Below are 14,250 nucleotides of genomic sequence, written 5' to 3'. Positions count from 1 at the left end.
GTCCCTGATACCCGTAGATCATCTGGTTTTTAGATAGATGTTACAATCTCTACCTCACCAAAGTTCTTCATGAATATTACTGATTCAGATCAAAAACATTGAGGGGGTCAACTTTTGCTTCCCTTTGTGCCTTGTCTCCCTTTATTAAGGGAACTAATGCACAGTTAGGTGACTAAAATCTATGCAAAAAGAAGAAAGTAGAGGTAACTCACAAACTTTATACCCAGTCCCTGATTACTCAGGGATTTACACCATATTTTCCAAATACGGATTTAAATACCAGGACACTGATGTTCTGCCTTGCTCCTCAAAACTCAAAAAGTGATACTGTTTGGGGTTGTTGATGTTAAGCCTCAACATATAAATCATGCTCAAAGTACATTAATAGAAAATTTCACTAGAATTGATTTGCTGGCTGCCATTCTGATAATGTTCATGGAAAATTGGAATTCTGGAGTTGAAGCCTCTTCATACAGATGAGAGGTACCGTCCTAGCAAAGGTGGATATTCAGCTAGCATTCATTGGTATGTCTGTGCCAGTTATTAAAATATTGAAATATTTCTGTCCTCATCAGCTAACAGCTGCTATTCAAAATTCCAATCCCATCCCTTTGCCCTAGACACCCAAAGCAACCTACCCCACCTCCCACCCCAACCCCTGACAAGGTGCCTCCAGATTCCTCCACGAACCAGAAAATAAGGCATAAAAGCTAGCATTGCAGGGTTCTCTCAGGACTCTGTTCCAGTTGAATCTTCTATTCTGACTGACCGATTCTTGTGCCATACCAGTCACCAAATACTTTAAATATCAACCTGGCTATGGCGTCATCATGATTTCATATCACTCGTCTGCCCTGCCTTTATTGTATGGATCTGTATGTTTATCTGTGGAGAAGAGGAAAAGCATTTTCTATCCTCAATAAAGAAATTAGACTAGATTTTAGTAAAACAAGGACATTATTTAGTTTGATCTGATGACAGACATAACATTTTTACTTGCTGAACTCAATTAGATTGAAAATACCTTTGCTGGGGGCGCCTGGGTGGCTCAGTCGGTTGAACATCCAACTTCGGCTCAGGTCATGATCTCACAGCTTGTGAGTTTGAGCCCCACGTCCAGCTCTGTGCTGACAACTCAGAGCCTGGAGCCTGCTTCTGATTCTGTGTCTCCCTCTTTCTCTGCCCCTCCCCCTCTTGTGCTTTCTCTCTCTCTCTCTCTCTCAAAATAAATAAACATTAAATCAAAAAAAATTAAAAAAAAAAAGAATATACCTTTGTTGTCAGCAGCTATGAAACCAAGTATGTTCTCATGTCTCAGCATAACCGTCTGGTAAATTTCTGCCTCACGAAACCAAGATCTTTCATCTCTGGAGGAGAATATTTTTACAGCCACATCTTCCCCACACCATCTTCCGTGCCAGACCTCACCAAATCTACCTTTTCCTACTATCTCCTGAAGTACGATCGTCCTTGCGATTGTTCTTTGAACCAACAGAGGTAGACCTAACCAAAGAAAAGATGAGATTGATTAAAAACAAGGGAGTGCCAGAAAAGAACCATCATAATGGCCGTTATTTTCACACAAATAGGGAAACATTTAAACGCTTTAATAATTTTACTGATTTTAAAGAAACTAGCACCATTATACCAAACCTTAATGTCAAACCATTGCTCAAAGGAATACTCCAAATTCTTACTATGATTTTCTCTTCTCATATTCACAAATGAAAATTTCCTGAACATAGACTACTGCTACATATATTTGATTTTTCAGAATTGCTGCAAATCTCCCCGATTTGCCCATCAAAACCAGTCAGGTTTTAATGGTTAAAAAAATATGCCGTTAGCCTCTAAAATAAAATGTGTTGCTTCTAGTACAACTGGGGAAGCAGAAGAACTCTCTGTGTAAGACTGCAAAGTGAAGAATAAAATTCAATAATCAAGGGAGGTAATCACGTTACACTAAAAGTGAGGTATAGTCATAGAAAATATCAAATGGATATTCTGTGAACAAAAAAAAAATTCAAAGAAAATATATTCTGAGTGTATGTAAAAAGTTCAGGTTCTTTGAACGAATAACCCCATGCCTAGAATTCTTTCTTAAAGATTTAACTGCAAAATGCAGAAATATTTATGTCAAAATATTTAATATGTTATTGTTTATAGGAAATAGGAAAAATATCAGATAATAGAAAAATTGTTAAACATTGTACAGAGATTAAGAGAACAGATAACAAAGACCTGCGTTCAAATTTCAGCTGTGCAACATAACCACCAGCAAGTAATTGAACTTCTCTGAGCTTCAACTTCCTTATCTAAAAAACAGGGGCTATGGAGGGATTACTCCATAGGGGTAATCCAAGAATCAATAATCACGTTAAGCACCCAGCATAATATCTGGTATGTTAAGCGATCAATAATGGCTAGGCCTTAATATTCTGAGAACGGATTACTGAGAGCAAGTGATAATGATGCTGCTTATGAGGTATTTCTTAATGACATGCGAAAACACTTCTGCGATAAAGTTAAATGAAAATAGCGAAGTAAATTCTATCCATCTAAATGAGCGTACCTAGCTATTCAAAATAGGCACCGGAAAAAGGCTAAAAAGGAAATCTATTAAATACTCTGATGGTTATTTCTATTTAGTGGAATCGGGGTGAATTGTGACATTCTTCCGTCTAACATACATTTTCTTAATTTCCACAATGGGTACTTACTACAGTTATAATTAGAGGAAAATAGTTAAAGAGGTTACAGTACAAGCATACTCTGGAAAGTCATGTTTAGTTATTATTATTGTAGTGGGATGGCTCGGAACCTCTCACTGCAACAGCTCTCTGAGCTCTGCAGGCTTCGGCCTCTGCTCCTGAAATGTGCCACGGTTTATTCAGATGTTCTCATCCTCGTGAGAACCACCCACTGTGGCTAAACAAGCACAGACTATAAGATGGCTATTATGGGTCTTAACAATTAGTCACGGAGCCCCACGGTGAGCAAGTTCTGAGATCATCTAGTCCGACTTTATCATTTTAGAGATGAGAAAATCAGGGCCCCACAATAGTCGAAGACTTGCCCAGAACTAGGCCATAGTGGGAGGCAGAGCTACAACTAAAACACGGGTCTTCAGTCCAAACTCTTGCTCTCACCATTCAGTGGATACCACCCCCACCCCCAGCCCTCTCCTGCTGGGAAGACTTCCAGCAGCAAACTATAAAGGCTGTTTCTGTAGACTACAGTCAATTTTACTACTTGGCCACACAATAAAAGTTGTACTGACAATTAGCAGGCCAAATTTCAATCTCAAACTCTCTCCTCCCTCTCCCATCTTGCACACACACACTCGCAAAAACATCACATCAGAGCTAGATAAGCCTGTGTTTTCAAACTGCAAATTGATCAAGTGCATGACCAATGCCCCAGACCATGGGCAAAGTAAGAGAACATCATCTAAGGTACTCAGCACGGCAATTAAGCTGAGACACTAAAACTCGGTGAAAGTTGCTTTGGTATCTTTCAAGGCAACCATTCCAAACAATCTAGTTCTGCTTATACGCTTAGAAATTTCATTAGAAGAAACATGGACTCCGCTTCTCCATGTAGGTTCATTTTACTCTTGTTTTTTTAAACCAGCCTTTGTAGAAGCTGCTGCCTATCTGATGGAAAGGTATCTTTCAGTAATGCCACTACTCATCAGAAGTGTTATATGGGGAGAGGAAAGCAGCAATGTGCCCAGACTCTTAGAAGCCACCTGAGACACAATCCGTTCTCAGAAACAGTCCCACAGAACATCGGTCCACTTGCCTCTTAGGTATTCTATCTCTTTGAAATGTGTCCCTGACCCGGTCAGGGATAAGTTTCATGATTTTGGTTTCTCAACATCTAACAAAACTGCCTTTGCCTAACATTTGCTGGCCAATTAAGAAAAGCAAAGGGGAAGCAGAACCACCTGATTTCCTCTCAGTGAATGAGTTTTCATGATGGAGGCATTGCTGCAGCTGGACCCATTCTCTCTGATTACCAAAGGCATTTTTAGCCAGTGCTCACTGCCAAATGTATGTATCTGACTTGGAGAGAAAGTGCCTAAAACTCTTTCAAACTGGTCATTTAAAAAAATCATCCCTGCTTGGGTATATTTACAGCTTTCTTTTTAAGAAAGATCTTAGAACATCCTGGGACACCTGGGTGGCTCAGTTGGTTAAGCGTCTGACTCTTGATTTCAGCTCGGGTCATGATCTCACGGTTCGCGAGTTTGAGCTCCACATCGGGCTCTGTGCTAGCTGAGGGGAGCCTACTTGGGATTCTCCCTCTCTCCCTCTCTCTCTGCCCCTCCCCTGCTCGCTCTTGCTCTCTCTAAAATGAATAAACTTTAAAAAAAGATCTTAGAATAATATAGAGACAAGAGCCCAACAGTTAATCCAGATTTAGGTTTAACGATGCACAAAAACACCACAAATCTTAATTTTAATTTTTTACTTCATGTCCTGACTCATGATTAGTTTCTTAAACTAAATATCCAGTCTCCAGTTATAACATCACTATTAATTTTATTTGAAAGGGACGTTCTTAGTCATCTTAAATATATTCCAGGAGTAGCTCTAAAATACACATTTCTATTTAACATCTTCAACTGAACTGAAGTTTTGGGGGGGGATATTAAATAGGAGGTTATTTAATCACTTGAACCTTATAAAGATATTATACAAGGTTTCAAGGAACTGGGTACAAATCAGAGCTCTCTGTGCTCATACTTTGTGCCTAGAATGGCACCAGTGCTCAGGAAATTAGGGAACAATAGTTCTCAGGATGTAATAGGGAGGACTGAGTACCAATTCTGGACAGTTTTACTTTTAAAGGAAGAATGCCAGCTTTCTATGCAAGAATTTAATTTGGATTTTAGTTCTACAAACTTTGCAGTTTGGAGACAGTTCTTTCCAATATTCCTCCTTTGAAAACATGCTATCTAATTTATGCAGGGATGGCATAAACACTGAGACCCTGTTCAATGAGAGAGCAGGCAGTCTTGCACTCAGAAGCAACACACTGTGTGCGCTCTCTGGATGACATAATTAGGCCTCTCTTTTCTGGACTCTGGTGAGCCTAAAGCTGCTTCATGTTAAATACGGATGCTCATACAGATGCTACCGCCACTCTGTCGTCTGCCCTTGTTAATCGTGCCATGCTCCTAAAGGCCATGGGCTGGGGAGTTTCTCAAAGTCCGCTTGGGGGAATCATCCTTAATGATTCTTCCAAAGCAAGAGGGGATCCAGGGCCTTCTAAGGTGACCCACCTTGGCTCACCCCAGTTCACATGTCTGCAGTACCACATGCCCTCAGGATTCCTGGATGTACACATGAGGAAAGGCCAGATTAGAGAGTCTGTTATTACGGAGGAATCTGCTCTGTCACCAGAAACCCAAAATGCCCTCATATGGTTTGTGCTGTGAAAAAGGCTCAGTTAGGCCATAAAATAGCCTCGTATTTTGAATGGCTTCACCAGGGGTTCTGGAGTTCCATTCAAGAGGAATAGAGTTATCATCTCACCTCGGCAACAGCCAGCAGAGGAGTGCTGTGCTGTTCCTTATCATCTCTGTTTCTATGCTTTTAGAACACATTCTTGATTTTGATTTCAGGTCAGCTCTCTGTTCACACACACATCCCAGGGGATGCTGTGGATTCCGAAGACTTTCATAACCACGAGCAAGGGCACTCTAAGAATACCACTTTGCACAACTAACATCTTTCCCCCAGAACCCAATTCCTTAAGTACGGTAACGTTTGTGCCCATGAAACATTACTAAGAGAGCCACAATGATTATCACCAACCATAACGGAGGCAGGGGAGAGAAGAGACATTCTTTCTTGCTTCAAAAAATAATTTGTGAAGGAATATAAAAGTGAGACTCAGAACACCTAAAGGCAGACAAGGCAACTGAGAAGACTTAACTCTTTCAGCCATGACGTTTTTTTCTCGTCATCAAATCCTAAAACAGGTTTCTATACCAGAACTTACCAGATACCACGCTGAGCAATCTAAATGATGCAATTCATAATACTGGGGCCCTTTTCTACAGGTTAGAAATTGTTTTGATTTATTTTTAAATGTGAGTTTTCTTACTGCAAAATGGACAGGGGGCACATACCGGAGCCAGAGCCAGAGGCCGTCACATCGTATATCAGATCTTTTAGAGTTTTTCCAGCATTTACCAGATTGCACTCAGAGAGGGGTTCCTCCACATTCTGTCTCTTTTTCTTCCTGTCTGTGCACTGGCGACCTTGGCACGCCCATATCATCAGCGCTGCTGCCATGGACAGGAGGCAAACTGGCACAGTAATAACAACGGTCAGCTCCATGGGTCCGAGTTTTGGGGCATTTGGAGATGCTTCAGTTAAAAAAGAAAGAACACGACCATAAATCAACCCATTTAAGATACTCTAGAAATTGTAACCAGGATCACCAAAATTTCGCATTGTTGATGTGGAGCTACCCAGCACACCAGAGTTAGGATCGAGATGGGATCCAGATGGGATCCCAGATGGGATCCAGAGTTAGGATCGTGGAAAGCACCAGCACACGGGAGCCCTTTTCAATCCTCCAAGGCATTTGCCATTTTTCTACTATCTTCTCCCCATTTCTCAGCGGTCCATCCTTGGAGCACGTTCATTCACTCATGCCCCAAATAATTACCGAGCTCTTTCAATAGCTCTTGCCACCGTTCCAGGTGCTGGAGATACAGCGGTGCGCGGCAGCCAAATCCTTCCTCTGGAGCTGCTTATGTTCCCACACGCCCACTGAACAGATGGATGTGCGACAAGAGGCCTTAACGCGCGCTGTGATGAAGCAGAGGGGCACGCGCGTGACGCGGCGATGCCCCTTGCGGCAGAGTGCTCCTGGAGGCCGCTCTGGGAGGCGACAGGGAGCAACGCCCGGAGGGTCTCCGCGAGCCGCGCGCCAGGCAACGTGAAAGCAAGTGTACAAGACCCCGAGATGAGGCCCATTCGGGCTGCTCAGGCACAACCTGTGCCTGGAGGGCAGTGAGCGGGGAGGAAGGCAGAAGAGAGCGAGGCAACCAAGACAAAAGAGACTGTGGGGTCTGGTAGGCTAAGCGAAGGGCTGTGAATTCTATTCCAAGTAGGAGCTGTCGCAGGACTTGGAGGAGGCGAACTACGGGATCTAAGGTTCATTCTGCGTGGCCGCAGAGGGTCACAGGAGTAAAAAAGCGAAGAGACAGAGGGAGGGGCCCGATGCAGTCATCCAGGCGCGATGGTCTTGGCTGAACCTTAGCTGAAATAGTAGGACTTCCTTCTGGGTCGTGGTTCATCCTCCACCCTTTTGCTGTTGTTTTAATCCCTGGGTTGTATCACCACCTGGCACATTATATATGCTTAACCGACTGAGCCACCCAGGCACCTGGCCACATCATATATGTATTTATTTATTATTCAATTCCCTCCAAAGAACGCATGCTTCGTGAGGGAAAGAATTTTGCCTGCTTTGTTCTCAATTCTATCCACAGTGTTGACAACTGGAGACGACGAATAGATCTTGAAATGGTGGAACCGCTAAAAGTTCTACTAGTTTGTTCTTAGTAAGCAAAGGATAAGGTTTTTAGTTTTAGAAAAATAAACATGATCATTGAAACCAAGTAACATAAAGGGTGTAATCAAATTTGTGACTCTCCTGTTAAAATACAGACAGCCAATTTTTCCAAAGTTCATCTTGCATTTAAGAAATCTTTTTAATTTAGGGAAAATAGTGATACATTAAAAAAATCTATGATGACAGATATTTCCTGTATTTTTTCAAAGAAATTATTTTGACACCTGAAATGAGCACATAGTTCATTTTCTTTTCATTCACTAAAGACAGCCTCAGCATCAATTTAATTTCATCACTGGGTCCTATCATTAGGGATGTTGGTTTTTGTTTTTAATAAGCCTTGGGAAGTATCTGATGGGATACAGGAATAGAATTCTGGAGTCTTAGGTTCTCAGACATCAAGGAGAAGTAGAAGAATGCAGACTTTGGAGAAAGAGAAGCCAAAGTGAGATGACACTTTCTCCATTTGTGGCTATAGTGCCTTGGGCAAACTGCCCCAGCTGACTAGGCATACGCAGTGAGAGGGTTGGAGAGAATGCATAGAAAGCAACGCACAGCACCTGCACCTTAGAGTCTAAACCAATGACGGTGATAATGGACCTTGTGAATTAAGCCATTCCTCAGAATTCTTTCTTTGCAATCCTAGAGAGCTTATTATATTAAATACACTTACATTTTACTTACACTATGTAAACCAGAATAGGTAAAGACAAATTTAAAATAAATATTATTTCATTCTCAAGGAAAAGGAATCAAATTCCTCAAAAATGTGTTCATAAGTTTCATTATAATCATAAAAATATATACATATATATTTTTATCATTGATAAGTAATATATTTAAAACTGTTTAGTGAGCTCTGGAAACAAACATAATCCATGCTTTTCTACTTTGCCCTAGGAATTCTGGCAGATCGCCAACTTTCCCTCTCCTAAAGGTTTCAGGATTCCTCTGAAGTCATTAGAAGTTGTACAGGTGCATATGAGAAGAGGTTGACCTTGAATGTTCTTATGACAAGGTGCTAAAAGAGTTCTCTGACTTGACTTTGTTTTAGAAATCATTAACTGTTGTACTTGCAACTTCTAAAGCTTGCTAATATAAAACAGTTTTATTATCCATTTAACTATGGTCTTTCAATCTACATTTCAAGTTGTATCTATATTTTTAGGTCCTCGCAATGCTATTCTAGGAATTCTAAGAAAGCCACAGAAAGCATTTAATCTCTTGCAACCTACATAAACATCTACTTGAGTATGCTTTTAAAAATAAAAATAAAATTTAAAAAATAAAATTCAAAAAATAAAATGCCACTATTAGCTACATTTATCAGGCTATATCTTATTCCGATATATGTTATCAGGAACTATCAATATAAACATTAGAGTTAAAAAGCTTATTGATTGTCTTCCTTTTAGTAAAGCTCTATTAAGCAGAGCTCAGATCATCACTATGGCAACCAATAAAGAGGCGAAAGGTCAGCAACCCTGAAAATAGAATACTCTCTATAAAAGTGTACTGCTCTCGTGAAGGTTAACAGCTCTTAGAGATGTTTATTACAGATGGGCAATGTTTCTACTTTTGTGAACAAATTTACCGATATGAGTTAGTAATAAAAAAAGATTACTCAGCTAGAAAAGGCTAGCAACAACATCCAGAAAGAGCTCCTTAAACACTGAGCAATTTTTAAAGCAAACATTTGTAAAACTATCTTCTAAACCAAATGTTGATTATAATCTCTACAGGAGAGAAATGAAGAAGAACTGTAGTCTACACCCAATGAGTCATGGCAAAAGGAAATAGTAGCACAGTTAAGAATACATTTTAATAAGTTACCTTTGATGAGCATATTAGTTTTTCTAGCAGGTTTTATATTCTTGATCATAGGAGAACGCTTATTATTCAATAATTTCCCATTTGAGATTGACTGTGCCAACTGAAATGCATTCTCCATGTTATAAGCACCTCCATGGTTTGGGCAGTGCTTCGTTGTTCATTCATGTTATTTCACTCCTTAGAAAATTAAGTAGAATAGAATGGGAATGGGGAAAAGCACTAACCCAGACGGGTGAGAGCCTAGCTCACAAATATCTCCCCTATATAAGCTCTACAATACATTGAACCAAGACAACAGAGGGAAAGGAAGTATTAGCAAGGCAGGGAGAAGAGAACATTGATCCAGATGAGGTGGAAGATTCTGGACATCTGGAGAGAGTCATGTGAAAGGCAGATGAATGTACAACGATAAGATAAGACAAAAGAACAACCGAAAAGAAAGATGGACGGATAGACACAATACTCAAAATGAAAAGAAAAAGATAATATGGGCATGATCCTCATGATCCCCATGTTTCCTTCCTTGCTGACCTCTTCTCTGTCCTTATTATAAGTTTAAAACTTACTGATGTTTATGAGACTTCTATGACCTTTGAATTAATTAATTTATATCTCCTTAGTATATGCTATTAGCAGGAGATGGCTTAGAACTGAGTTATGGACTTGATCAATTGCTTCAAATGGCCCATATTGACCACTGGCACGGAAATCTTGTAGAATGTCTACAATCTATGTAAAGACTTTTTTTTTTTACTGTATTTGAATGACCTTCAAGTGACTAGAAACTAAAACATTATAGTGGAGTGAAGAATAGAAACTCTGAGAGTAGAGTGACTGAAGAGGTATGCACTGGCTGGACATCTGTTGAAAAACAAAATCAGACAAAGAAAACAGAGGTCTCCATCGAACCAAAGTGAATTTTTTGTGAAATTTACAAGGTTAGTGCTCCCTTCCCAGAAGCTGCTGTGGCAAGTAGCATACAGAACTTAAAGAAGATCAAAAAAAAACCCCTGAAGAAACCCCAGACTAATATTAAAACCACTCCTATTCCTTTTATTAAAGGTTTTTCCCCAACTGAAAAGATACCACCCTGCAAGGTTGTATCCATGAATGTATAAATATCAAGTCTTCAACTGCCTCGCCACCTATTCCCCACAAATGGGGAAGGAAGCATTTCTTCCTCCTGCTTGCAGCCTGTTCTCAGGTAGTAAGCCAACCCAAAAAGACAATATTCCTTGAGATGCTTTCTGATGGGTCCATTTCTGTCCTGGCACATGGAAGAAATGCCACCATGGCCAACTGAATGATGTGGTCCATCCACCTACCCCATAAACCCTCTATGACACAGGTCTGTGACATCAGTGAAAAGGCTTTGTTTAGTTTAGTTTAGTTCACAGGTTTCTGGGGCGAAATGTGGAAGTAATGTCTGCAGCTAAACCAAGAGAGAACACATTGCCTCTAAGATGTTCAAAGCTACCTTTTTAACTAGCCCAACAGGAATCATTTCTTTTTCTAAAAACAGAGTGACATGCTAAGCATCGAAAAATTTCCCAAATCTTCATGATGAACCTCCTTTAACCTGCCATTTCAAAACATCATTAAATGTGGATACCATCATTTCAAACATTTGCTTGACGGTAATGAAAATGCATTTTGAATTAGTTTCTTGCTGCTCTCCTAAAAGACTGGATCCAAAGGGATTGCTTTGTATAACTTTGCACTGAGAATGACTCTTGAGAAAAGATCCCAGAAAGTGGGGTACAGTCCACATCCTGATGGAATTTAAACCCTACTAAGGAATACATGATCCATCCGGGGAACAATTCTAAAGCAATTTTGAAAATAAAAAATATGAAGAAAACTATATAGGAGCAAGGGAAATGGGAGATAAGAAAAGATCATCATGAAAAATTCTATTCATGATAAATCAGTCTAATATAAAACAGCATGGAACTGCACTTACATGTGGAAAGTCTACACATGTGAAATAGAATGGGTCTCAGTTGCTAAGTCAAAAATACTGGGTGTATTTGTCTAACAGTCCTGTGTTAATTCTGTACTCACTAATTGCAGGAAGCCCTCCACTACCTAGAGCTTGTCCTAGCCTACTATTCTTTACAGTGACCCTTACAAATGTCATCAGGAATAATTCAGGCAGAAGTTTATTCAATTGGATCTCTCCAACATACTCCACTATAGGGAACAGCAAATGGTCACCCTTCTCCACAGAGCAAGAATAATCATGTCAAACAGGTTCTTTCTGATCAACATGAACCTCAAGTACTGAACGAGGGCAGATTTTGTAATCTAGAAATCCAACTGAACAATGAGAAATAGCCTGAAAATTATTTCTGCCTTTTAACAATTAGATGGGCTATTGATGGGCCCTCCATTGTTTAGTGCTCAGTCTAAAAATGGCTGCCTGCATACACCGTCTTGTCGGTCTTCTGGAATGATTTCATGATTTTATAGCATGCAGGTTGCACCACACATGAAAATATTTCCTGACAGTTCTTATGTTCCTGGGCTTCTGGGAGTATGTGAGGGACACTGGGTATCTTCAAATCTTCTTTTGTCCACTTTTGTCTCAATTTAAGAAAAATAATGTTTTTATATTTTAAGGAATGAGGAATGTGAGATTGAAGAATATAATCTTTGGCACAGGGAACTTAGAGCTTTAACTTAGGCAGAGATGAGATTAATAAAATGTAGAAAGGATAATTTAAATCAGCTCCACAGTTTTTCTTAATTTCCCCACATGCACCTAAAAATTAATTTATTCATATGTCATCAAAACACACATTCTCAAAGGATACATATTTGTAAAGAAATTAGTTGGTAACTACTCAAGGAATATTTCAGGTTGTTTTTTTTTTTTCGTAAGCCAACACGGGAAAAATGAAAGATCCTTGAAAGTAGCACCCATATCTCCTACCAGTTTCCCCAGCTCATAGCAAAGCCTTGTTCAGAGAAGGCATTTGAAAATACTGACCATGAGGGAGAAGTTACACTTCTCTGTCCTAGAGTTCATGCTAGTATAAATTCTCCCACAGCAAACACATTCACAGAAAGCAGTTTGTTCACGTGGAAAAGACTGATGTGAGATAATCCTATTTTAACCGAACCCAATGTCCTGTACATGATAATCACACAAAAAGTATTTCAGTAAACAGGTAATAGTATTTACTTAGCATTACTAAGAGAGTAAGGGCTTACATAGTGTGAAATCCTCAATTTAGAACTGGTTATAAATTTTACTTCCAATTTCCCATTACATCCCTATGAACAAAATTTCATAATCAAAATCAGTGTACTTGTTTCCCGAGATAGGAAATGCTTCCTATGTTAAACTTTAAGAGCACTTCTTTGTATGCTTATATTTCATAGCACTTTCCAAAATATAAAAATCAGAGCACCTTTCAGTTTATGGAGGGGAAAAATACCCTGTCTGGCACACCTGTCAGGTGCGCACCGAATCCTCAGAGAACGAGCTATAAATGGATTTGTTCATGTGATGGCAGAACAATTCCACAAGGGGTCCCATGAGTATTTCTCAGCATGGAGATGTCACCTTACACTGACTACTATGGCAATGGATTCGTTTAAAATAGAAAGCCATGATAAAATTGGAAAACAACAATGAATTTTTAAAAGGACTGTAAATAACAAGACTTTAAAATCCCCAAAGAATAATAATATCTGAGCCTGCAATTTTTATAATTATAGCATCCTTTGAAATTATTAATTTTTGATAAACCTAATTCTAATGTTTTGGCAGTTTATCTTCCTTCAGATGTAACCCTTTAGTTTGGTTTAAATGAAAGTCCAATTTAGACATGTACCTAATCAATAAGCATTGTTTACCTGCTCTGACTGATATAAATAATCAATTTTCCTTTTCTCTTTACACAACTGAGAACACAACAGGAAGATGAAAATTGTATGGGGGTTAATAAAAGCACCCAATATTTTAATGTTGTGTGTGTCTTTTCTTTATTGAAGCCAATTATTTGCAAAGCAAAACATATAATAGTATTATTAAAATAGTATGTGAAATCTGAAAGGAAATTATTACTACATTTAGCCTTTCAAGCACTGTAAGTTTTAATAGCAGAATGGGAACAAAGATACCTGGAACTTGAATGTTTTTGTTGAATAGTCTATTTCCATATGAAAGGTGGTAATTAGTGTAAGCAAGAACTAAATAGCAATTCCTATCAAAATTAACCCAGTAAATAACCAGTTTCTCTTGCCCAGGTTTCCTAAACTTATCCTAGATAAATTTTCATGGAAAATTTTAGAGTGTCCTTGATGCTGTGTGACATCACAGATATTTCTCTGAGCATGACTCTGGTGTCACCTAGGGTCAGAAGAAATCATTTGTTACAAACTGAAATGCATACATTTTAATAAGGGAGAAAAGTAAGATATAAAGTTGAATAACTCAACTATGCTAAAGTAGAAATATACTAAACTATTGATAATGTAAACTTTAGGCCAGTGGGTATAAGCTCATTACATATTGAATGCGTGAATGAATGAATGAATGAATGAATGAAAAAACAGGGAAAGCCCATGTCCACTAAGGAAGAATGACTTGCTTCTCAGTTTTAACCAACTGATAAATGAGGAAAACCTCAAGAAAGCCATAACTGATTTTTCAAGGACAAGCCAGATATCTAGAACTTTTATATTAAGATTCTTAATTTTTAACAATGTTAAGAAATTTGTTTCTTTCCTTTTCCAGAAACTGTAGGTCAATCAAAATCCGTCTGTTGACTGGATACAACCCATATGCAGGTAGAACTCTGGATGACT

At 39.0% G+C, this 14,250-nt stretch overlaps 1 protein-coding gene across 3 annotated transcripts in view; it reads right to left on the bottom strand.

Annotated features, from left to right (window-relative positions):
- ACVR1C (activin A receptor type 1C) overlaps positions 1-14,250 on the bottom strand; it is an 81,488-nt gene that overhangs the window by 20,582 nt on the left and 46,656 nt on the right. For 2 of the 3 annotated variants that reach the window (XM_060626755.3, XM_060626757.3), the window contains exons 3-4: positions 6,143-6,382; positions 1,273-1,503 (exon numbers count right to left, since the gene is read on the bottom strand). In XM_060626755.3, coding sequence (XP_060482738.1) covers positions 1,273-1,503; positions 6,143-6,382 — 471 coding nt within the window. Of the gene's footprint in view, positions 1-1,272; positions 1,504-6,142; positions 6,383-6,687; positions 6,792-14,250 lie in introns of those variants that run through there. The other variant, XM_060626759.3, reaches the window with a different exon arrangement.

Source organism: Panthera onca, chromosome C1 (assembly GCF_046562875.1).
Source record: "Panthera onca isolate mPanOnc1 chromosome C1, mPanOnc1 haplotype 2, whole genome shotgun sequence".
Lineage (NCBI taxonomy): Eukaryota > Metazoa > Chordata > Mammalia > Carnivora > Felidae > Panthera > Panthera onca.
Note: the sequence above shows the minus strand (reverse complement) of the source record. Positions and strands in the feature narration are given on the sequence as shown.